The sequence below is a fragment of the Ovis canadensis genome, chromosome 3 (assembly GCF_042477335.2).
Source record: "Ovis canadensis isolate MfBH-ARS-UI-01 breed Bighorn chromosome 3, ARS-UI_OviCan_v2, whole genome shotgun sequence".
NCBI classification, from domain to species: domain Eukaryota; kingdom Metazoa; phylum Chordata; class Mammalia; order Artiodactyla; family Bovidae; genus Ovis; species Ovis canadensis.
This window is the reverse complement of record NC_091247.1, coordinates 58,577,043-58,603,089: the sequence shown is the minus strand read 5'-3', so window position 1 is coordinate 58,603,089 and position 26,047 is coordinate 58,577,043. Positions and strand designations below refer to the sequence as shown.

Here is a 26,047-nt window from a genome sequence, read left to right as displayed (position 1 = left end):
CTTTCGCTTCTCTTCTTTTCACAGCTATCTGTAAGGCCTCCTCAGACAATCATTTTGCTTTTTTGCATTTCTTTTTCTTGAGGATGGTCTTGATCACTGCCTCCTATACAATGTCCGTAGTTCTTCAGGCACTCTATCAGATTTAATCCCTTGAAACTATTTGTCACTTCCACTGTATAATCATAAGGGATTTGATTTAGGTCATATCTGAATGGTCTAGTGGTTTTCCCTACTTTCTTCAATTTAAGTCTGAATTTGGCAATAAAGAGTTCATGACCTGAGCCACAGTCAGCTCTTGGTCTTGTTTTTGCTGACTATATAGAGCTTCTCCATCTTTGGCTGCAAAAAATATAATGAATCTGATTTTGGTGTTGACCATTTGGTGATGTCCATGTGTAGAGCCTTCTCTTGTGTTGTCGGATGAGAGTATTTGCTATGACCAGTGCGTTCTCTTGGCAAAACTCTGTTAGCCCTTGCCTTGCTTCATTTTGTACTCCAAGGCCAATTGTGCCTGTTGCTCCAGGTATTTCTTGACTTTCTACTTTTGCATTCCAGTCCCCTATAATGAAGAGGATATCTTTTTTGGGTGTTAGTTCTAGAAGGTTTTATAGGTCTTCATAGAACCATTCGATTTCAGCTTCTTCAGCATTACTGGTCAGGGCATAGACTTGGATTACTGTGATATTGAATGGTTTGCCTTGGAAACGAACAGAGATCATTCTGTCATTTTTGAGATTGCATCCACGTACCGAATTTCAGACTCTTTTGTTGACTATGATGGCTACTCCATTTCTTCTATGGGATTCTTGCCCACATTAGTAGATATAATGGTCATCTGAGTTAAATTCACCCATTTCAGTCCATTTTAGTTCACTGATTCCTAAAATGTCAGTATTCACTCTTGCCACCTCCTGTTTGACCACTTTCAATTTGCCTTGATTCATGGACCTAGCGTTCTATGTTCCTATGTGATATTGCTCTTTACAGCATCGGACTTTACTTCCATCACGTCACATCCACAACTGGGCATTGTTCTTGCTTTGGCTTTGTCTCTTCATTCTTTCTGGAGTTATTTCTCCACACTTCTCCAGTAGCATATTGGGCACCTACCAATCTGGGGAGCTCATCTTTCAGTGTCCTATCTTTTTGCCTTTTCATACTGTTCATGAGATTCTAAAGGCTAGAATACTGAAGTGGTTTGCCATTCCCTTCTCCAGTGGACCATGTTTTGTCAGAACTCTCTGCCATGACCCATCATCTTGGGTGGCTCTACACGGCATGGCTCATAGTTTCATTGAGCTAGACAAGGCTGTGGTTTGTTTTAAATAGTTTTAATTCTTAAATAGTTTTAATTTTTGGCAGGAGCATTGGCTTTGAACTTGGCTAGATCTTGGTTTGAATCCCAGCTCCATGGCTTATTAGTTTTGTGGCTCTGGTAAGTTATTTTTCTGATCATAAACTAAAAGCAGATCTTGTTCTAAAAACTGAAAACATCCCTAGGCTTTGTTGGCTGTCAAAATTCTTACAAATGCACAGATTATGCTTGATTATGCTTGGTTCATAGGACTTGGCTCTGCTAAACACCAGGAAGTTTCTGGAACAAATAATGCAGAATCTTTACTCTCTTACATTTGTTCAACAAGGGTCTGATCCAGGCATCATTCTAGGTGTTGGAGATGGAGCAGTGAACAAGTCAGGCAGTAGTCCTGCCCTTAAGGGGTTTGCATTCTAGCTGTGAGATGTCAGAAAACACACAAGTAAATGAATTAATTAAAGATGATGACAAGCTCTATGACTAAGATCCCTCAAGCCATGTGACACAGCCAATAATAATAATAATAAGTAAAAATTATAAATAAGCTCTATGGGAGAAAGAAAATAGGTCACTATATTAGAAAGTGACTTTGGGAAGAGAAGAGTAGGAAGAAAGTTATTTTATCCAGGCTAGTTATAAAAGGCTTCTCTGAGGAGGTGATACGTGAGCTAAGCTGTGATCAATGAGACTGAGCCAGCCATATGTATTAGTTACCTGTGACTGCATAACAAATTACCTCAAAACTCAGCAACTTAAAATAATAAACATTTCTTACCTCATGGTTTTCTGTGGGTCAGTGATCCAGGCATGGCTTGGCTGGGTATCTGACTCAGGGTCTCCCAAAGGTTAAAATCCAGGTGTTTTCTGGGTCTGCAGTCAATTCAAGGTTTATGGGGGGAGGATCAGCTTACAATGTCACCCACATAGCTGTTGGAAGATCTCTTTGCTGGCCGTTGGCCTGAGACATCAGTTCCTCACCATGAGGGTTTTCCATGGGGTTTCCTAGGTGGTGCTCATGGTAAAGAACCTGCCTGATCATTCAGGAGACATAAAAAGTCCAGGTTCAATCCCTAGGTTGGGAAGATCCCCTGGAGGAGAGCATGGCAACCCACTCCAGTATTCTTGCCCATGGAGAATCCCATGGATGCAGGAGCCTGGTGGGCTACAGTCTATGGGGTCACAAAGAGTCAGACACAACTGAAGTGACCTGGCACTTACCACGTAGTAGGCAGCTGACTTCCTCAGAATGAGCCAGAGAACCAGAGAGACTGTACCCTACATGAGAACCTCCTCCCTTTTATAATCCATCACCTGTATTCCATTCTGCTTGCTAAAAGCAAGTCACTAAATCTGAACCATGTTCTAGGGGAGGGGATAATACAAAGTTGTGAACACCAGGAGATAGGGACAATTGGAATACCTTAGAGGCTGCCTGCTATACCATGCAAAGATCTGGGAAAGTGTTCAGGACAGAAGAAAGGAAATACAAAAGTCCTGAGTGGGAGAAACCCTAGTTATGGTTCAAGAAGTGAGAGGAAGCTGATGGAGGTAGAATGTACTGAACAAAGTTGAAAAACGATGGTAGGAGATGAGGGAGTCCAAAGGCAGACCCTGCAAGGTCTGAAAAACTTTTATTTTTTAAAAAATAATTTTCTTTCTTTCTTTGTTTTTGGCTGTGCTGGTTCTTTGTTGATGCAGAGGCTTCTCTCTAGTTGTGGTGAGTGGGGGCTACTCTTCATCACAGTGGGCAGGCTTCTCATTGCAGTGGCTTCTCTTGTTGCAGGGCATGGGCTCTAGGGCACACTAGCTCCAGTAGCTGTGGCACACAGGCTCAGTTGTTGTGGCTCCTGGGCTCCAGAGCACAGGCTCAATGGTTTTGGCGCACGGGCTTAGTTGCTCCACGTCACGTGGGATCTTTCCAGACCAGGGACCAAAATGGTGTCTCCTGGATTGGCAGGCAAATTCTTTACCACTGAGCCACCAGGAAAACCCAGGAAGTTTTGATTTTACTCTAAGTGCAACAGGGATCCCCTGAAGGGTCAGTGATGTAATCCAACCACTTGACATTTTCCAGAGCTCTGTGGTGGATGGAGTCCCACTAAGACTTTATGGAGCAAATGTTGTGGGTGAATAAAAGTAACTTTGGGGCTCAAAAAATCTTGATGGCACCAAATGCCTCTTCAATAAGTATAAAGACCTCAGAATCCTATAGAATATTCCCCTTATCTCCCACCACTCCCCTAAACTTCCATCAAGGGAAAGTTTCCCAAGCATGTACTGTGTTTTCCTGTTGCTGAGCTTATCCTATTTCTTCTACCTGAAGGACTGTCCCACCATCTCCACCTGTCAAACGTGAGCACTTTTTCCAGTCTCTTCTCAAGTCCCACCTCTGATGTGAAGCTTTTCTCAATTCTTCCCTTCCTTGAACCCCTCTTGTTTCTTGTTATCCACCTTTTGATTTTACCATGTATTTCCTGGTATCAGTCATTCATATCTAGATTGCAAGTTCCTTGAGATTAGGCACTCCGCTTTCCCTTGGCCACTAGATACGAAGTGCTGACCCACTGGAAAAGATCCTGATGCTGGGAAAGATTAAAGGCAGGAGGAGAAGGGGGCGAGAGGATGAGATGGTTGGATGGCATCACCAACTCTGTGGACGTGAGTTTGAGCAAACTCTGGGAGATAGTGAAGGACAGGGAAGCCTGGCATACTGCAGTCCATGGGGTCACAGAGTCAGACATGACTGAGCAACTAAACAACAATGTCAACAATTTTGTGGATTAAGCATATATAATCAGTATTCAACAAATATTTGTAAACTTGAAATAAACTGGGAACTAAATGATTAGAGCACCTTTGGTTGACTCTGAGGGTTTCCTGAGAGACAATACTTTCCCTTTGGTTGGTACTAAACTGCAGTTATCCTACCACAATTCACAGGCTATACTTAGTATGTTCTTTGACAGTAATAGAATTAAATCAGATATTAATAACAGAATACTCTTTACAAAATCTCCAAATATTTGGAAACTAAAAAACACACTTCTAAAGAAGATACGAGTAAAAGAAGAAATTAAAAGGGTAGTTAAAAATTATTTTGAACGAATAAAAATAAAACAAATTAGAATTTGTAGGATACTCCAAAGGCAATTTTGAGGGAGAAATTTATAGAATCAGACATCTAGATTAGAATGGAAGAAAGACTTCAAATCAATAATCTTAAGTCATTAGAAAAATAAAAGCAAATTAAGCCCAGAAGAAGCAGAAGAAAATAAATAAGATCAAAGTATAAATCGATAAAATAGGAAACAGAAAAACAATAGAGAAATCAATGAAATCAAAAGCTGCCTCTTTCAGACAATTGATAAGTTGATAAAATTCTTACCAGACTTATTGGGAAAAATAGAATGCATAAATGACAAATATTAAGAATGAGAGAGGTGCTATCTCTTCAGATTCTATGCTTATTAAAGGGACAGTTAGGAATTATTAAGTGACAAATTTATGCTAATAAGTATGAAAAGTAGATGAAATAGACAATTTCCTTTAAAAACAAAAATTGCCAAAGCTCACTCAAGAAGCAATAAATAATCTTAATAGCCCTATATCTATTTAGGAAAGCAGTATAATTCAAAACTCGCCTCAAAGAAACTCTGGGCTGAGATGACTTCATGGGTGAGCTCCAGCACACATTTAAAGAAGAAATATTACCAATTCTACACAAACTCTTCCAAAAATATCAAAGAAGAGAATAGCTCTCAGCTCATTCTAGGAAGCCAGGATTACCTTTTAAATGAAGCAAGACAAAAAGGCATTACAAGAAAAGAAGACTATAGGACAAAAACTTTATACAAAGTGTTAGCAAATTGAATTCAATAATGTATTAAAAGTATAAAATGTCATATGATCAAATGAAGTTTATCTTGGAACCGTGACTTAGAAGGTCTGTTTAACATTTAAAAGTCAATCAATATATCTCAACATACAAATTAAAAATAAAAATCATATGCTATGAAGACAAAACTCAGCATCCATTTCTTTTTTTTAACTATTTCTTATTTTTATTTATTTGTCTGATTCAGGTCTTAGTCGTGGCATGTGTGATCTTTCTTTGAGGTGCACGGACTCCTAGTCGTGGCGTGCAGGCTCAGTTGTTGCAGCTTGCTGGCTTATTTGCTCTGCAGCAGGTGGGATCTCAGTTCCCTGACCAGGTATTGAACCCTTCTCACTTGCATTGCAAAGTAGACTCTTAACCACTAGACCACCAGGAAAGTCCCTCAACATCTATTTCTAAGAAATACTCTTAGTAAGCTAAAATTAGAAAGGAGCTTCCTCAACCTCATAAAGGTCATCTAAAGAATACTACAGCTACCATTATTCTTAATGGTGAAAACCTAAATACTTTCCTCATTAAATCAGGAAACAGGTAAGAATGTCTGCTCTTATCACTTTAATTCAAAACTTGCAGTGGTTCTAGCCAGCGCATTCAGGCAAGGAAAAATAAATAAATAGGTAAAAGACATCCAGATTGAAAAGGAAAATACAAACTGTTTTTATTTGCAGATGACATAATGATCTATGAAGAAAATATGATGGAATCTTTTCTTAAAGCTATTAGAACTAATAATTGAGACCAGTAAGGTTATAGGCTACAAGATCAATGCACAAAAATCAATTATATTTTTCTGTAGTAGCAACAAATAATTAGAAATTTGAATATAAAAATATTACCATGAACAATAACAGAAAAAATAGTGATAAACTTAACAAAAGAAGTAAAAGACGGGTACACTAAAACTGGAAAGTATTGCTGAAAGAAATTAAAGAAGACCTAATTAAATGGAAAGACAAGATGTTCATGGACCTGAAGACTCAATGTCATGGATGTCCAAGTGTCCTCAAATTAATCTATAGATTCAATGCAATTAAAATCAAACTCCCAACAAGATTTTTTGTAGAGATAGACAAGCTGATTCTAATATTTTTAAGGGAATGCAAAGAATCTAGAATAGCCCAACCATTCTGAAAAAAAGCATACAAATTTCAAGGTATAATACTGCCTGACTTCAAGGATTATTATAAAGCCACACTAATGAAGACAGTGTGGTATTAACATAAAGATAGAAAAATAAATCAGTGGAATAAAATAGGAAGTTCAGAAATAAGCTCATACATATATTTGGACAACTGGTTTTTGACAAAGGCACAACTTGGTGAAGAAAGTATAGTCTTTTTAATAAACTGTGCTGGAACAATCGTATATAGATATGAAAAAAAAGAACTTAGAATCAAAACTCAGTTTCGTTCAGTTCAGTCGCTCAGTCATGTCTGACTCTTTGTGACCCCATGAACCGTAGCACGCCAGGCTTCCCTGTCCATCACCAACTTCCGGAGTCCACCCAAATCCATGTCCATTGAGTTGGTGATGCCATCCAACCATCTTATCCTCTGTCGTCCCCTTCTCCTCCTGCCCTCAATCTTTCCCAGCATCAGGGTCTTTTCAAATGAGTCAGTTCTTTGCATCAGGTGGCCAAAGTATTGGAGTTTCAGCTTCAACATCAGTCCTTCCAATGAACACCCAGGACTGATCTCCTTTAGGATGGACTGGATGGATCTCCTTGCAGCCCAAGGGACTCTCAAGAGTCTTCTCCAACACCACAGTTCAAAAGCATCAATCCTTTGGCAGTCAGCTTTCTTTATAGTCCAACTCTCATATCCATACATGACTACTGGAAAAACCATAGCCTTGACTAGACGGACCTTTGTTGACAACGTAATGTCTCTGCTTTTTAATACGCTGTCTAGGTTGGTCATAATTTTCCTTCCAAGGAGTAGGAGTCTTTTAATTTCATGGCTGTAGTCACCATCTGCAGTGATTTTGGAGCCCCCACCCAAAAAAAAAAAAGTCTGACACCATTTCCACTGTTTCCCCATCTATTTCCCATGAAGTGATGGAATTGGATACTATAATCTTAGTTTTCTGAATGTTGAGCTTTAAGCCAACTTTTTCACTCTCCACTTTCACTTTCATCAAGAGGCTCTTTAATTCTTCTTCACTTCATGCCATAAGGATGGTGTCATCTGCATATCTGAGGTTATTGATATTTCTCCTGGCAATCTGGATTCCAGCTTATGCTTCATCCAGCTCAGCATTTCTCATGATGTACTCTGCATAGCAGTTAAATAAGCAGGGTGACAATATACAGCCTTGACGTACTCTTTTTCCTATTTGGAATGAGTCTGTTGTTCTGTGTGGAGAAGGAAATGGCAGCCCACTCCAGTACTCTTGCCTAGAGAATTCTGTAGACAGAGGAGCCTGGTGGGCTGCTGTCTGCAGGATCGCACAGAGTCAGGCATGACTGAAGCGACTTAGTATGCACGCATGCATGTTGTTCCATGTCCGGTTCTAACTGTTGCTTCCTGACCTGCATATAGGTTTCTCAAGAGGCAGGTCAGGTGGTCTGGTATTCCCATCTCTTTCAGAATTTTCCACAGTTTATTGTGATCCACACAGTCAAAGGCTTTGGCATAGTCAATAAACCAGAAATAGATGTTTTTCTGGAACTCTCTTGCTTTTTCTATGATCCAGCGGATGTTAGCAATTTGATCTCTGGTTCCTCTGCCTTTTCTAAAACCAGCTTGAACATCTGGAAGTTCACGGTTCACATATTGCTGAAGCCTGGCTTGGAGAATTTTGAGCATTACTTTACTAGCATGTGAGATGAGTGCAATTGTGCAGTAGTTTGAGCATTCTTTGGCAGTGCCTTTCTTTGGGATTGGAATGAAAACTGACCTTTTCCAGTCCTATGGCCAAAGCTGAGTTTTCCAAATGTGCTGGCATATTGATTGCAGCACTTTCACAGCATCATCTTTCAGGATTTGAAATAGCTCAACTGGAATTCCATCACCTCCACTAGCTTTGTTCGTAGTGATGCTTTCTAAGGCCCACTTGACTTCACATTCCAGGATGTCTAGCTGTAGGTGAGTGATCACACCATCGTAATTATCTTGTGCTTACAGTAGGATTATCAGTACATTCAATATCACAGTAATCCAAGTCTATGCCCCAACCAGTAACGCTGAAGAAGCTGAAGTTGAACGGTTCTACGAAGACCTACAAGACCTTTTAGAACTAACACCCGAAAAAGATGTCCTTTTCATTATAAGGGAATGCAAAAGTAGGAAGTCAAGAAACACCTGGAGTAACAGGCAAATTTGGCCTTGGAATGCGGAATGAAGCAGGGCAAAGACTAATAGAGTTTTGCCAAGAAAATGCACTGGTTATAGCAAACACCCTTTTCCAACAACACAGTAGAAGACTCTACACATGGATATTAACAGATGGTCAACACTGAAATCAGATTGATTATATTCTATGCAGCCAAAGATGGAGAATCTCTATACAGTCAGCAAAAACAAGACCAGGAGCTGACCGTGGCTCAGATCATGAACTCCTTATTACCAAATTCAGACTTAAATTGAAGAAAGTAGGGAAAACCACTAGAACATTCAGGTACGACCTAAATCAAATCCCTTATGATTATACAGTGGAAGTGAGAAATAGATTTAAGGGCCTAGATCTGATAGATAGAGTGCCTGATGAACTATGGACTGAGGTTCGTGACACATGTGCTTACAGTAGGATTATCAGTTGATACAAATTTGTTCATTGTGTGAGAATAATGGGATTGTGCATATTTCAGATTTTCTTTTTGATCATACTTATTTCCTATGTTTTCTATAATAAAAATGCATACTTTTATAACAAAATACTCACTTTTAACTGAAAACAACACTGCTATACTAAGGTTCTCTCTTATCTTTCTCTTCATGCTCACCAGAACCAACTTTTTAAATTTTTCATATTTTCATTCTGAAATCAAACTTATCAAGGTTTTCAGGACTTCATTCATTTTCTTTATGTCCTTAATTCAGCTATCATTAGTTTTTAAATTATCCCATCAAAGCAGGTTTGAATTTTTTATAAGCACTTTTATACTTTCTTTTTTAAATAATCAAGTCATATTTGCCTTGCACTGCACTTAATAGCATTCATTCGCCACACTGACATTTTAAAAATTTCCTAGTATCTATGTTCTTTGTCCAAAAAAACAGATTTATTAAGTACCTTCTATGTATCCCTCGTGGCTCAGATGGTCAAGAATCAGTTTGCAATACAGGAGACCGGGTTCAATCCTTGGATCAGGAAGATCCCCTGGAGAAGGGAATGGATACCTTCTCCAGTATTCTTACCTGGAGAATTCCATGGACAGTGGAGCCTGGCGAGCTACAGTCCTTGAGGTCGCGAAGAGTCAAACACAACTGAGTGACTAACGCCTTTTCACACTTGCCATGTACTCTGGTACCATCCCTGTGTGTCATGCAATGCTGTATGTGTATCACGTATGTGGGCAAATACACATATGTATGTTAATGCCCACTTGTTAAGAACATGAGCCAGTAACTAAGCTTAGTGCCTTATCAGCTTCATTAAGTCCTCACAACAATCTTACAAGATCATTGTTTTATTTCTGTTTTACAGATAAGGCTTTGAGAGGGGCTGTAATATGCCAGAGAATGGCTGAAAAGGGTAGGAGCTAAGCCTTGCAGACGGCATCCAGGAAGGGTTATGTAAAAAAAATAAAACTATTTACAGCAGTTTATGACATACCACAAATGTGATAAAAAATAAAGGATTTTCTGGACCTTCACTGATTTCAATAAGTCCATCCCACACACTGGCTTCATGGGTATGTGACAAAGCACAGGCTCGAGACCCCAGGTTCAGAGGGACTCTGTGGGTGCTTGGAGTTTAATTGTTGCCGTCTTGAAATTCTAAATAATTTTTTCTTTGGATTTGTGTTTTATAAGTGAGATCTGATTAACACTGGAGCATGTGTCAAGGCCTTGGAGCCTTTTGTTCACATGAGGTTTGCCTGCTGTCAGCTCCCCATTTCCTGGCATCTGGCCCGCCATCACCTGGTATCCAAGGCCCCTGCCCAACCTCATGCTCTCTACGACTGCCCTTCCCCACTGGGGCACTTCCATATTCTGCTTCCCAGGTGGTTCAGTGGTAATGAATGTGCCTGCAGTGCAGGAGATACGCGGGGTTCAATCCCTGAGTCAGGAAGATCTCCTAGAGGAGGGCATGGCAACCCACTCCAGTATTCTTGCCTGGGAAATCCCATGGACAGAGGAGCCTGGCGGGCTACAGTCTATGGGGTCCGACAAAGAGTTAGACACAACTGAAGCAAGTTAGCATACACTCACGTCCTCTGCCCAAGAGAGAGTTACATACATTCAATCACAAATTTAAAAACATCTTAACAGGTCCAGAGAACAGAAAGGAAGGAAAAGCTTTATATAGTAGCACTCCAATGACACTATTTTCCTGCTTTTTTGAACAAGGGGCTTGCATTTTCATTTTGTCCTGGGTGGGAAAACTCTGTAACAATGCCAGCTGTCTCATGGTCAGACTATGTGTCCTTGTAGCTTCAGGTGATCAGGGGAGGGAATAGTTTACTCCAGGAGGAAAGGTGACTTATTGTTTGCTTACTTTCCTTATTTACCTTTGTCTTCAAAGTGTTTGTACAGGGTCCTCCTGCTTGCTTTTCCTGGTATTGGAAGATGTGAGGACCAGTGACTTCTGGCCGGCTGACTGGCCAGGGGAGAAGGGCTGTGTATTAAATGGACAGCAATGTGCAGAGAGCTGCCTTACAGGATGCCTACCTCTCAGCTCTGTTGAAAGCCACATTTTGCAGCTATGTCTCTCCCGAAAAAGAGGTTCCTCCTTTTGAAGATTCCAGCTTATGTGCCAAATAGGTCTCCCAATGCCACATTGCCTATTCTTGCAGATAATGGACTGTGTGTGTTCTGTCACTAAGTCCTGTCTGACTCTTTGAGACCCCAGGCTCCACTTTGTAGCCTGCCAGGCTCCTCTGTCCATGGGATTTCCCAGGCAAGAATACTGAAGTGGGTTGCCATTTCCTTCTCCAGAGAATCTTCCCGACTTAGGATCAAACCCGTGTCTCCTTCATTGGCAGGTGGATTCTTTATTACTGAGCCACCAGATAAACCCAGATAATGGCCTAGAGCACTGGGAAGCACAGCACGATATCAATGCTGTGATCAACAAGGTCATTTCTATAGCCAAAGGACTGGATGGGCAGTTCTCACAATCGCAGCAGGACATGTTTCTGGAGAAGGCACCCAGAAAAGCCTGATTTTCTTACAGAGCAAAACAGTAATTAGGTAGTCTAAGAACTTACAGGGAAAACAGTCAAATCATAACAGGAGCCAGAAGATAATGGATCAACGCCTCCAAAATTCTGAGGGGAAATGGTTTCCAATTTAGAAGTCTATATATACTTGGCTATACATTCAAATAGGAAGAGTAACTGAAGCTATTAAGTGGTTTAAGAAAAAAAATAGTATGTGTACATGCTCAGTTGTGTCTGACTCTTTGTGACCCTCTGGACTGTAGCCCACCAGGCTCCTCTGTCCACGGTATTTCCCAGGCAAGAATACTGGAGTGGGTTGCAATTTCCTCTTGTAGGGAATCTCCCCAACTCGGGGATTGAACCCACTTCTCCTGCATCTCCAGCACTGGCAGGTGGATTCTTTACCACTGAGCCACCTGGAAAGCCCTAAAAAAACAATATGCTTTTACTCAAGATAGAGAAAAGACATGATAAAACAACTATAGCAAAAATGTTAGCAATCGGTGAATTGGTGAAAGGTATTAAGGAGATTTTTGTCTTCCAAGTCTTTGTTTTGGAAAAAAAGAATAAGAATAGAATAAAGGAATTTTTAGGTGTGTAAGGGCTCCAAGGTGACACCACCCTTATGGCAGAAAGTGAAGAAGAACTAAAAAGCCTCTTGATGAAAGTGAAAGAGGAGAGTGAAAAAGTTGGCTGAAAGCTCAACATTCAGAAAACGAAGATCATGGCATCTAGTCCCATCATTTCATGGGAAGCAGATGGGGAAACAGTGAAAGCAGTGTCAGACTTTATTTTTTTGGGCTCCAAAATCACTGCAGATGGTGACTGCAGCCATGAAATTAAAAGACGCTTGCTCCTTGGAAGAAAAGTTATGACCAACCTAGATAGTATATTGAAAAGCAGAGATATTACTTTGCTGACTAAGGTCCGTCTAGTCAAGGCTATGGTTTTTCCAGTGGTCATGTATGGATGTGAGAGTTGGACTGTGAAGAAGGCTGAGCGCCAAAGAATTGATGCTTTTGAACTATGGTGTTGGAGAAGACTCTTGAGAGTCCCGTGGACTGAAAGGAGATCCAACCAGTCCATTCTGAAGAAGATCAGCCCTGGGTTCCTTCGGAAGGAATGATGCTAAAGCTGAAACTCCAGTACTTTGGACATCTCATGTGAAGAGTTGACTCATTGGAAAAGACTCTGATGCTGGGAGGGATTGGGGGCAGGAGGAGAAGGGGATGACAGAGGATGAGATGGCTGGATGGCATCACCGACTTGATGGACGTGAGTCTGAGTGAACTCCGGGAGATGGTGATGGACAGGGAGGCCTGGCGTGCTGCAATTCATGGGGTCGCAAAGAGTCGGACATGACTGAGTGACTGAACTGAACTGAACTGAAGGGATCCAAAGTTCACTTTCTTACTAAATCACTGTAGCTGTTGTGTTCCATGCAAACAAGGAAGTGAAAAAACAAAGTGTAATCATGGGATCAAAAAATAAACAGAGTCTAACATAGAAGAGAAGTGAAGGGTAGTCCTGGGATGACAGCTATACAGTTGGTCTGGAGGTTAACCAATCTACCAAGAGCAGGAAGACCAAGGACAAAAGGTTTATTTCAAATAAAACATGGTATTGATAAATTAGACATTTGAGTGGTTTGATAGTTCATACAGAGAGTTTGGGAATGAATAAGTGGACAGGGCCCTAGAAAATAGAACAAACCAAAAATTGAGTTAATTATTAACTGCAGGGAAAATGAGCAATTGCACCAGAAGGGAAATATAAATGATGTGGTTCAGTCATGAACAGATTTATATGGATGCATTAATATAAAAATGAATATATAATATAATCACATTGGGAATGAGGGGCAGGAAATGGTGTGTGAATGGAGGGTATAAAAGAGATCATTCTTCATCTTCCATGGTAAAAAATCAATAGATAATGTATAAAAATGGAAAAATCAAGAAAAGCAACAGAGGCTTATTATTTGGAAATAGAAAAGTAAACATGAGAAAAATGCTTAATAGAATTGAAAGCTGTTACTTCTGAGGAACGGGAATCAGGGTGAGAAGGGACAAGCCGAGTATCTGGATTTGCCTGGGGACGTCTCGATTTGTCCTTGATTGTTTGGCATAATTTTGTTACCATTGCCCCTTTCACTCTCAAAACTGTCCCAATTTTGAAGTCTTGAAGTGTTCTTTGATATGGATAATGCTTTGACTTTTCTTTTTTTTTTTTTTAAGAGATTCCTTGGTAGCTCAGATGGTAAAGAATCTGCCTGCAATTCAGGAGACCCGGGTTCAGTCCCTGGGTGGGGAAGATCCCCTGGAGAGGGAAATGGCAACCCACTCCAGTATTCTAACCTGGAGAATTCTATGGACAGAGGAACCTGGTGGGCTACAGTCCATGAGTGTGCAAAGAGTTGGACACAAAGAACAACTAACACTTTGATAAAAATAAAATTTAAAGAGTAAATTAAATCATCTCATTTCATCCAGCTCAACCAGAGACACTGACTTTCCTTTTCTCTAAAAGTAATTCTTTATTTTAAATTAAATACAAGCAGTATGTCATTTTCAAAGCAATTTTACATTCACTACCTTATTTAATCCTTACAGTAAATGGCTCCACGGGGTAAGCAGTCTATCCCATTTTATAGGTGAGAAAAGGAGGTTTAGAGCCATCTTGTGACTTCTTAACAAGGTGACACAGTAGTAGATATTAGTCTATCCTGGACCAAGCCCTCTAATTCTGGTTCTCATGCTTTTGCCACAATACCAAATGACAAGGCATTTCAGCTATCCCATGAGTGAACAGAATCTGAGATATAAAATCAAGAATCCAGACTAGCAGGCTAGCTGTCAGAAAAACCAGATTAGGAAAAACAATAAATAATCCAAACATCCTTTTGTCATCTTGGTCTTTGAACAGAAATTCTACTTAATCTGCCCAGCTGGGCAGAGTGGACACCGAAATCATCCTCCTGGGATCCCACATGCCACAACTAAGTGTTTGTGTGTTGCAACTAAAGATTCCACTTGCTGCTGTGAAGACCCCACATGTTGCAACTATGACCCTGTGCGACCACATAAAGAAATACATTTTTTGAAAGCGAAGAACTAAAAAGCCTTTTGATGAAAGTGAAAGAGGAGAGTGAAAAAGTTGCTTTAAAACTCAACATTCAGAAAACTAAGATCATGGCATCTGGTCCCATCACTTCATGGCAAATAGATGGGGAAACAGTGGAAACAGTGACAGACTTTATTTTGGGGGGCTCCAAAATCACTGCAGATTGTGACTGCAGCCATGAAATTAAAAGACACTTGATCCTTGGAAGGAAAGTTATAACCAACCTGGACAGCATATTAAAAAGCAGAGACATTACTTTGCCAACAAAGGTCCATCTAGTCAAAGCTATGGTTTTTCCAGTAGTCATGTATGGATGTGAAAGTTGGACTATAAAGAAATTTGAGTGCCGAAGAATTGATGCTTTTGAACTGTGGTGTTGGAGAAGACTCTTGAGAGTCCCTTGGACTGCAAGGAGATCCAACCAGTCTGTCCTAAAGGAAATCAGTCCTGAATGCTCATTGGAAGGACTGATGCTGAAACTCTAATACTTTGGGCTCCTGATTTGAAGAACTGACTCTTTGGAAAAGACCCTGATGCTGGGAAAGATTGAAGGTGGGAGGAGAAGGGGAAGACAGAGGATGAGATGGTTGGATGGCATCAGTGGCTGGATGGACATGAGTTTGAGTAAGCTCTGGGGGTGGGTGAGGGACAAGGATGACTGTCGTGCTGCAGTCAATGGTGTTGCAAAGAGTTGGACATGACTGAGCTACTGAACTGAACTGAACTAAACCTTGAGGGAACAAGGCCACAACTGTTGAGATGGGACGCAGTTAAACACAAAATGTCAAAAGTGTTCTTTAATAACTCCTTTCCAGTCCTCAGCTCAATTTTCCCCACCTGCCCCTCTAAGAGCCCACCTGCCAATACAGGAGACAGAAGAGATGCAGGTTCGATCCCTGGTGGAGAAGATTCCATGGAGGAGGAAATGTCAACCCACTCCAGTATTTTTGCCTGGAGAAGCCCATGGACAGAGGAACCTGGCGGGTTACAGTCCATAGGGTTGCAAAGAGTCAGGACTGAAGCTACTTAGCACACACACAGCCCTCTTTTATAACCGTATTTGAGTTTTCGGTCAGTCTTTCCCCACCAGTGAGTACAATTTGAGGTGAAGATATATGTCAGGGTTTGGACAGCAATATTATCCAGTTAACAACATCATTGTAACATGCCCAAGGATTCTGAAATTTCAGAACCAAGCATTTTAGAACGTCTAATATAGTCTCCCACATTGATCTGCTAGCCCCAGAAACAAAGCCACACTGAGGCTAGTTAAGACACAGAAGCAGAGGCCAAGAGCTGATTGTACATTTCCATACTTCTCTGATTCTTTCTCCCTGCCCTGTGTCGGTCCTTACTAAATCCTCTTCCAGCAGCTGGACATTGAGATCCCCTTGCTTCCTTTATTTTAAAAGGGTACCACTCTGAGGCTACATTCTCATGGACTACTCTTTGCCTTCCATTCCTAATTGGCTCCAAGACTGAGGATCAAACCCCTATTCTTCCTACAACTTTCACCCCTAGTTCAAGACATTCAAAAGCTTTGCACAATAGCTAACATTTCTCTTGTAATTTCTGGGTCTTTTTTTTCCTCATAAGGGGGCTGGTAGAAGTCAGCCTTACTGATTATATGTATGCAACCCTCTTCTCCCTCAAGACTGGCACAGAGACTGACATGGAGAGTAGGTTCTATTTGGGGTTAAACACAGAACCCCCTACTGTGTGCTCAACCACATTACTCATTTCATACAAGTTCCTCTTGCTAGCAGTGCCTTACTCAGGGAGGGTAAGGAAAGAAAACAGCAAGGAAACTTTGCACTGGTACATATCCACAGGCAACAACCCTTTGTCCTGGGAACTCAGTGCTTCAATACCTGGCTTTTTATCACTCCTGAGACTGAAAAGGCAAGGAGTGAGGAGGGCCTTGAAATGGACAGGGACTGGTGGGCCTAATTCTGGTTCTCCTTTTGGCCAAAATTCTTCCAACACATAAACGTACAAGCTACTACATCCTCACCTAAAGATGGCAAATCATTGTTTTCCAGGTTTCACCTTCTACCACCTCAAACCAACTGTGCCAAGATTTCCCCAGTTAACTAGGACTCGGCAAAAACGTACCTTTTGATTTTTACCTATTTTAAGAAGTCACTCTTTGCGTGTCTGACTCTTTGCGACCCCCTGGACTGCAGCACACCAGGCTTCCCTGTCCTTCACTATCTCAGGGAGCTTGCTCAAAGTCAAGTCCATTGAATCAGTGATGACATCCAACCATTTCGTTCTGCATCGTCCCCTTCTCCTGCCCTCAAATTTCCCAGCACCAGGGTCTTTTCTATCGAGTAGGTTCTTCGCATCAAATAGCCAAAGTATTTGGAGCTTCAGCATCAGGACTTCCAACGAATATTCGGGGTTGATTTCCTTTAGAACTGACTAGTTTGAATTAACTGCCCCATTTTCACCGAAAAACACACAAAGCGACACAGTCCTAAGTCCAACCCCCAGACAAGATCAATCACTAAAACATGTGCAAGGCAAAAGAAAGGAGAGAGGAAAAAGACACTGGAGAGGCAACTTCGGGAGAGCTCTAGAGCACGCACCGTGTCTGCAGATGGGCTCTGCTTGCTTGCCCCTAGGCTGGGGCGCCCAGTTCCTTCCCCACACCCGCCTCTCCTCAACGCCGCCCGCGGGCGCTCCCCTCTTGGCCCCGCCCTCGCCCCGCCCTCCCTCTTAGCCCCGCCCTTCCCCCTCCCCGCAGCCGACGTCAGTTGTTATGTCTCGGCTCCGGCCGCGGCCGCAGCTGATCCTCTACTCTGGAGGCGACGGTCGCGGCCTCGTGAGGTGGCAGGGACGTCGGGGACGGCGGCCGGGACCCGCGCCGCTCATCCGAGCCGGGCGGGAGCTTCGTGACCGGGAGGCCGCCCGATAGCCGTCCCGGGGAGCCGTCTGGGGCCTATTTCTGCTTTTTTTCCCCTCCCGGACCGTCGTCTCGCGCGCCCCCATTTCCTTCTGCAGACACTGCGACGCCCCCTCCCGGGCCAGGCCGCTTCGCGGTGCCCGCCCGCCTGAAAGGCGCAGCCTGCCTGCCTGAGCGAACCTGGAGCCGCCGCCGTCGCGGTGTCCGCCGCGCTTCTCGCGGAGCCTGGGCGGCCAGCGGGGCCTGGAGCCTGGGCGCCGGGCGCGGCGCTGCAGCGGCCGCTCCTCCCCGCGCTGGGCCCCGGGCCTGGCCCGGCCGAGCGCCGCGCCCTCCTGACCGCGGCCGCTGGAGCCCGGCCTTGGCCCGGCCGGCCCCAACCGCCTCCTGGGCCTGCTGTCGTCCGGCCCCGGCCTGCAGCCCGACCCCCGCTTCCTTTGTGGACCTGAATGATTTTTTTTTTTTCTTTTGGCCTCCCCCTTCCCTAAGATCACGGTGCTGGAAGGCCGACCCCGCCACCTCGATCAGTGCCTCCCCGCCCGGGGAAGCGGCCCTCCTCTTGTTTTTCCCCTCGGGCTCTTCCCGCGCCGCCCTCCTATCTGGGTTTAATTGATGGAGTTTTTTTAGTACTCCCCCCCCCCCCCGTTTTTTTCTTGCCTCTTGACGGGAAGGCCCCGCGCGAGTCCCTGCGTCTCTGCCCCTGGTCATCTGTTCCTCACCCCGACACATACCACCCCCCACCCACCCTGGTCCACCTGCCTCCCGCCGGGGATGGCCCCGCGGTGACGGCAGTCAGGACCCCACGGCGAGCTGGTGCCCTCGCCCACGCACCCCGCGAGTCTACCCTCCTCCTCTCCGTATTCTGAGCTCTGAAAAGAGAGGAGACGCAGGGGAAGATGTGGCTGAAGCTTTTTTTCTTGCTCCTCTATTTTCTGGTCCTTTTCGTCCTGGCCAGGTTTTTTGAGGCCATTGTGTGGTATGAAACTGGCATCTTTGCCACCCAGCTGGTGGATCCGGTGGCGCTGAGCTTCAAGAAGCTGAAGACCATCCTGGAGTGTCGGGGGCTGGGGTATTCGGGGTTGCCCGAGAAGAAGGATGTCCGGGAACTGGTGGAAAAGTCAGGCAAGTATCTGCTCCCCGAGGGTCCCCTCTACCCGTGGGCGAGAGGGGTGGTCTCCCAGGATGAGTCGATACCTCGAAGGGTTAAGTAGATTACTTCCAGAGCCGCCTAGATTTTCTTTGTCCAGTTTTTCTACCCCCCACCCCCGCCCAAAAAAAGAAAAAGGAGTAAACCCCAGTTTTCAGAAGGGGTCTGGAATTATTTGTAGGGGTGTTGGCTTGTCTTCCTAAGATTATTTTAAAATAACAGTTTCAAGTGCCGCTTCTTAGCGTTGTTTACGGAGTGGTTTCCCCAAAATTCGGAAATGTCAACCAGTCACAAACTGGAAAGCATGATTTGTCAGTTGAAATTCATAAGGCTGTAAGAAAAGAAGAACCCCCATAACGTTGTCTATGGATCGAAGCATTTGTCACCGTAGTAATAGCAAGTTACCCGGAGGGAAAAACATTCCTGAAGTATTTAATATCAAAGAAGCATTTAGGCCTAGGATTTCAATTTTATTTTATTTTTTCTTCCAATTTTATTGAGATATAATTGACGTGCAGCACTGTACAAGTTTCAGGTGTGTAGCATGATAACTTACATACGTCATGAAATGGTAATCACAGGTTTAGTGAACATCTGATGCCAAATTAAATGGGAAAACATTTTTTTTAAGATTTAAATTTGAAATAATGAGTCTAAATTTAGAGAAAGTGTACATGATGCAATATTAGCTTTTCATACTTTAAATTTGGTGAAAATAAGGTGTTTTTTTTTTTTTGTGGAATGCCTACCTTGTTTGTTTTGAAAGAGTTTTTTTCCATTTCTATAATGATTTTTTTTTTATTGTATCTTGGATGAAAACTGTTTTTTCCCTTCTGTACCACAAGCACTGCTGTATCAACTTAAATGGGTTGAGAAATAGAACTGAGCCAAGAGACATTTAACATGTTAACGCATGCAGTTACATTAACTTAGTTTTGGGGTAGGATTTGAGTGAGAAATATGCGTAATTTTTTTTCACCCCTGGACAAACTATATCTTTGTTTAGACACACTTCCTGGAAGGGGGGGGTGGGTACTGTAATTTGAGAAAGGCATTTTGGGTTGCTGTAGGAAGCAGTTGAAACTGATAGTTAACTTTTTGTTGTTTCAGGTATATCTGTCAGCTGTGTGTCTTTTATAAGACAGTTTTTTCCCATATTTAGTATCATACAGCCATGCAGTGTGGTAGACAAGAATACTAACTTCAGAGGACTTTAGCACCCACATGTTTGTTGGTTACAGTTAGGATCATTACTGGGACAGAAGAGTAAACATTCTCTGTAAAAGTGATACATTTTTTCTTTAAAGAAACATAAAATTGTGTGTTATTTGCATAAAACTGTACCTCTTGTTTACTGACTGGTTTTTGATTACTTTTATTTCTCCCATGGCTGGGGTGTAGTGTCGAGGGAATAGAGTAAGGTAAAAGGTCTCTAATAAATAAACTCTCTAGGTTTAGAAATAAAAAGTGCCTTAACTGCCCAAGCCAAGTCATTTTTCATGATTGATTTGATAACACATCTTTTTTCTTTTGATTTCGATTTTATTTAACATTGCCTTCCTTTGGGCCTAAAAATGCTTGTAACTTTGAGCATACAAAGAGTGCACATAATATTTAAAGAATACACACAGCCCACAAAAATATGGCTCAGATCACATTTTATAGCACATCCAACAATTTATAAAGCAGTTTAACTTTATAGTTTAAGTATTTGCTGTGAATGGTTTTGCTGCTATCATCATGATATGGTGCTTGTTTTGCCTTGTGAACAATTGACAAAAGTTAATTTGATGGTAGTATTTTTATTTATTATTTCATGATACAATCTATAAATTTGCACTGTAAGTGTATATGAATATGAAATTTGTTCTTATAGATAATCTTTTGTATCTGACCTTCAAGTCAGATAAGCCTTGTTGCTATTTCATGCAGGTGATGACGGTCAATTTTGTAAACCCTTTTCTAATTTTTGTAAGTCAGAAGTATATAAATCATACTATTGAAAAATTTAAATAGTGTACTTAAATCCAGTATTTAAATAAAATACCTGGATACAAGTTAAATAATACTGTGATGGCTTTAGGGGCTGATATAAATTCAATAATTTCCTAATGAATTATGTGATAACCCCAAGACTGTTTTGTTCATTTTTGCCTGACACATAGAAGGTTCTTACATACTTAATGAATGTGTGAATATTAAACAGATGTATTCATGTTCTACTCTTCTGTAGAATGCAACGCAAGAACAATGACATCATATAGAATTAATTATTGAAACATGAGATTTTTGAAATCTTATTGTTTTTTATTTTCTTCAGGTGACCTGATGGAAGGTGAGCTTTATTCTGCACTCAAAGAAGAAGAAGCATCTGAATCTGTTTCTAGTACCAATTTCAGTGGTGAAATGCACTTCTATGAGCTTGTAGAAGACACAAAAGATGGCATCTGGCTGGTTCAGGTATTAGAAACAGTGATAGAAGTGAAATAATTGTTACCAAAATAGTAGTCACCAGCTGGTGACCCTTCTGTGTACTTGTGTCATCTTTCTTAGACATAATCAGTTCTCATGGGGATGCTTCAGTGTCCACTTAAAGAGGTTTTGCAGACCAAGGAAAACGAACATTAATTAATTAAAGAGTGGGAAAAGGGAAGTGGTGGGGAAAGAAAATTGGACTGTTTAGAATCAGGAGAAGCAAATCCAATTTTGTTGTCAGAGCTTCATTAAGAAACACATGTATTCCTTTTATTTAGTGATTTGTGCTTTTTCTCCCAGTTTTTATTCAGTGATCCAAAATCATTTTTGTTTTTAAAGAAAAAACCCTAAAGTAAAAGTAAAGGAGTCCTTTTGTTAGGGTAATAGCCAACTGTGTGCCTATAGAAGAAGCAGTGTTGTTGGAAATGGTCGGGGGCTTACTACTTTGCTCATGAAATTGATGAGATTATAATTTTAGACCCTGGCTCTTAGGCTGTCAAAACTGTGAGTTTTAGTTAGCAATTAGAGTTTTAGAGCTATGAAGGGCCTTTAAAAAATCATCTTTAATGCTTCTGAAAGTGTGGTTTATGTATCACTCATGGTAAATGAGTGGACACACATTACCATTTGGGTATTTTTATGTAAAGTAGAAAAATCAGTATTATATTGAACATGTAATTTCATAACATTGCTGAGAGAAAGTCTAAAGTTATTTAAAATTTTAAAAAGTAACTTCACTTAAAGTAATATCTTAAATAAATTAGCAGCATTAATTCAGCTAAAATTATAATTATTGAACCAGGATCAAGTCCTAGGTCCCCTGATTTCTTGTCCAGTGTTCTTGCCATTTCACATTAGGGTTGGCAAAGTTTTTGAGAACAATGACTGCAAAATAAGGTAGAAAAAGCTGGAGTTAGCAGCGAATCTAATCCTGTCACTGATTTGCAATATGATTGTGGACAGATTTTCTGTTGCACATGGCCTCAAATAAATACATTTACACCTGATGAAGATAGAATAGTAGTCCCTTAGCCTAACTGTTGACGTTTGGAAATTCTTTCAGTGATTGCATTGGATATCACATGACCTTTCCTTTACTTGCAATCTTCCTATTGTATTTGACCATTTATCCTCCAGTTAATGTATTAATAATTTGACATTTTTAAAATTCAGCAAGCAGAAAAACTGGGAGGAGCATATGGGTACTATCTATACATTATCCATCAAATTCTAGTCTATTTCTGTGTTATATTATTGCTATTGAAAAAATAAACTGTAATGTCTTTAAAGCCTTAATTTATAAATAGTTATTCTGTTTCTTTTCCCACATATTTAGTTCTGATAGTCTGATTGAGAAAGATTTGTGGGTTTGGTTTTGGTAATTTCAATTGTGTTACTGAGATTGAACTGAACAGCCAGTCCCACTGCCCTATGTGCCATGTTTGTCATTGAACAGTCCCCTAGAGATGAGTGATGAAGAGGCTGAACACCTTCCAAAACTGGAAAACCCATGGCAAAAGTCTGGAAATTCTTTTGGTGTGCAGTGTTGCCTATAAACAACAAACACGTTCTGCTTCACTAATTCACAATACAGTCTTAGATTCTAAATGATCTACTATTTTTTGATACCATATTAAAGATAAGCATGGATTAAACTCCCTTAATACATTACAAAATTCATCCAATTTATTCATCAGTTAATTGTACACAAGGCCAGATACCCGAGAACATACACCAGCCTAACTCGTTGCTCTCTGAGGCAACTCTCATTCCAGTTGGGAGAGGGAGGCACTAACTAAATAAATATTTAATGTAATACCAGTTAATGGTAAGTGCTAAGACAAATAAGCAGAGTGAAGAGACGAGAGTGGCAAAGAATTCTTTAATAAGGTGACATTCGCATGAAGAGAAGAACAAGTAATGAATGGTAGTGAATGTTAATGTTATAAGTTCTTATCACTGAGTTATTTTTCCCTGCGAATGTTTTTTTAAACTTCAAAAGTATTAACAGTTAATGGTGCAGTAGCGCAGTTTTTCCAGTGACCTTCAAGATTTGCACTGATCACCACTGTCTGGCTTGTGTTCCCCTGGGCCAGTGGCTTGCATCTGTCAAATGGCTGCTTGGGTTGAAAGAACAGTCTCTGGCAGGACAACTGAGAAGACTGAGATAGAAACCTCAGTTACAGTGTCCTCAGCACTGGACGCATCAGCTAAGCGAATCGGCACAGACACTTTTGACTCTTAAAAGAAAGCTGTGTTGTTGTTGTTTTTAATTGAAAATACCTTCTCAAAACAGAAGAGAAATATTCTCTCAATTGCTTGTCATTCTTTCAGTTCAGGTTATATTTCTTGGATCTTTTGTGAAGGACAGCATTCAGGGTTTCAGTTTTTAACTATTTGAATTATCAATCTTTTCTGTTTGTTTTGAAAGAAATCCACTCATTTCAGTTTGATCTGTCATTGCTTCTGTAACTGTTTTAATCTGTGAGGGGGTATAGAACCCAACCAATTCAGTGTTCTTCATATTGCATTTATTTTAGGTAGCTTGTGTAAGAAATATTTAAGCATATCAAAATTCTTTTTATTTTTCCTCCCAGGTTTCTAATATCATTTTCTTACTCAGATGAATTATACTCTCCTTCTGTGTTTATTGAAGAAAAATGTAATTAGGTAGCAAATAATTGATAATTAGCACTTTATATTTCATATGTTATTGAAGGGATGTCTCGGTATACTGATTAAGGGGGGAAAGTCACTTTAATAAATGGATATTGTTGCTGTTTAGTTGCCACATTACGTCTAGCTCTGTGACCCCATGGACTGTATGTAGTCCTCCAGGCTCCTTTGTCTGTGGGATTTCCCAGGCAAGAATACTGGTGGTTGTTGTTCGGACAACAGAATACTGTTGCTAAGTCATTTGTGATCCCATGAATCCCTGTCCTTCACTATCTCCACTGTGATATAACAGTGGATAGAATACTGGAGTGGGTTGCCATTTTCTTCTCCAGGGGATCTTCCTGACCTAGGCATCAAACCCACATCTCCTGCATTACAGGCAGATTCTTTATTGCTGAGCCACTGGGGAAGCCCAACATAAATGGGTGTATGACTTAGCTATTCCATTACTTAGTTCATTCTTTTTCTGGAATGGATTGATAATCTAGATTGACTGATTAGCTTTTTAGGTGACACTGCATGTGAAATGACACTACAAAAGAAAAAATTAGTTTCTGTAATTTGATTAACTCATTCTATATCCATTATGAGGAAGGAAATAGCAGCCCACTCCAGTATTCTTGCCTAGAAAATCCCGTGGACAGAGGAGCCTGGTGGGCTATAGTTCATGGAGTCACAAAGAGTCGAACACAGTTGAGCGACTAAGTACACACTACGATTTCTGTCTTCTCAGTAACTCATGAGTTTATTTTCTGAATCATACATGTTGATGATCTTCATATCTTTCTGTTAACTGTTTTAAGATGTATTAGCACTCATGACAGAGAAGGCAGTGGCACCCCACTCCAGTACTCTTGCCTGGAAAATCCCATGGACGGAGGAGCCTGGTGGGCTACAGTCCGTGGGATCGCTGAGAGTCGGACATGACTGAGCAACTTCACTTTCACTTTTCCCTTTCATGCATTGGAGAAGGAAATGGCAACCCACTCCAGTGTTCTTGCCTGGAGAATCCCAGGGACTGGGGAGCCTGGTGGGCTGCCGTCTATGGGGTTGCACGGAGTCAGACACGACTAAAACGACATAGCAGCAGCAGCAGCAGCGCTCATGAATTAGCCTTACGTTAGAATATTAGCATGCTTCTTTTTTAAAAAATGTTTATTTTACAGCATGCAGGATCTTTAGTTGTGGCATGCAAACTCTTAGTTGCTGCATGTGGGATCAAACCTTTGCCACCTGCACTGGGAACACAGAGTCTTAGCCACTGGACCATCAGGGAAGTCCCTATATTTCTTTTCATGTGAAATTTTCCATAGTTCTTCTATATCTCTGTAATATGAGGTAGAAATAACTAATTTTAGTTTCTAAGGCAGCAGTACATATGGGGCATATTTACCAATAATAGACTATGTAATCTATGAAAGAACCAAGTCATCTTTTTTCAGTCAGCTCTTTCTAAGTTTTCCTGCTCTGTTCCTAACCTAACCTTATATCTTTAATTAGTTATTTCCAGTTGTGCAGATTCTTTGATGCTACTGCCAACCAATCTTTTTAGCATCACAAATAGAAGTTTCTTTTCTTTCAAAAGATTCTTGCTCAGCGAGGCAGATGGAATAGTACATAGGCTTCTGAAATTAAGAAGTTAGCATACATTATGGGTTTTATGGATTTATCCTGTTCTTAACATTTCTATTTCTGTATTTTGACTTTTGTTCAAAGAAGTTCAAGGATGGACTGTGCTATCTGCTCTCTACTGGCTCTGCCACATCATAAGGAATTTAACATCACCAGAGTTGAGGCAGCAATGAAAAGCATATGCTTTAAAGTAAAGCTTGAGGTCAATATTTATTGAAGTTACTATGTTAATACAGTTCCTGATTGGCTGAAGAGTTACTAGCTGTTTTAAAACTTTATTTTTTTACTCCTAGATAGTAGTTTTGTTCAAGGAAATTCTAACTTACTTATTGCTCTTGTTACACAATGTAAAGGTGAAATACTTGGTAAGTCTTCCTTTATTTTGTATTAGTGAAAAAGCCTTTATTTGTGTTTACTCATAATGAAAGCTGGTGAGGCTACCAAAGAATTAAATGCTATTGAGTTTTGGTTTTATCGGTTAATCATCTTCACTTAATGATCTTATACAATTTGCATATATATATTTAGATTGTCTATGATTTGTTTAAAGTAGA

The 26,047-nt window shown here is 41.0% G+C and overlaps 1 protein-coding gene and 1 long non-coding RNA gene across 4 annotated transcripts in view; one reads left to right on the top strand and one right to left on the bottom strand.

Annotated features, from left to right (window-relative positions):
- The window catches only part of LOC138436883 (uncharacterized), a 39,536-nt gene extending 22,230 nt beyond the window's left edge, over positions 1-17,306 (bottom strand). The window contains exons 1-2 of the long non-coding RNA XR_011255654.1: positions 17,250-17,306; positions 2,091-2,185 (exon numbers count right to left, since the gene is read on the bottom strand). This is a non-coding gene — a long non-coding RNA (uncharacterized lncRNA). The remainder of the gene's footprint in view (positions 1-2,090; positions 2,186-17,249) is intronic.
- A 70-nt stretch (positions 17,307-17,376) lies between these two features.
- LOC138436881 (charged multivesicular body protein 3) overlaps positions 17,377-26,047 on the top strand; it is an 84,931-nt gene continuing 76,260 nt past the window's right edge. Inside the window, exons 1-2 of one of the 3 annotated variants that reach the window (XM_069583179.1) lie at positions 17,377-18,685; positions 21,031-21,170. In XM_069583179.1, the coding sequence (XP_069439280.1) occupies positions 18,460-18,685; positions 21,031-21,170 (366 nt within the window). In that variant the 5' untranslated portion in view covers positions 17,377-18,459. The remainder of the gene's footprint in view (positions 18,686-21,030; positions 21,171-26,047) is intronic. The other 2 variants (XM_069583184.1, XM_069583181.1) reach the window with 2 other exon arrangements.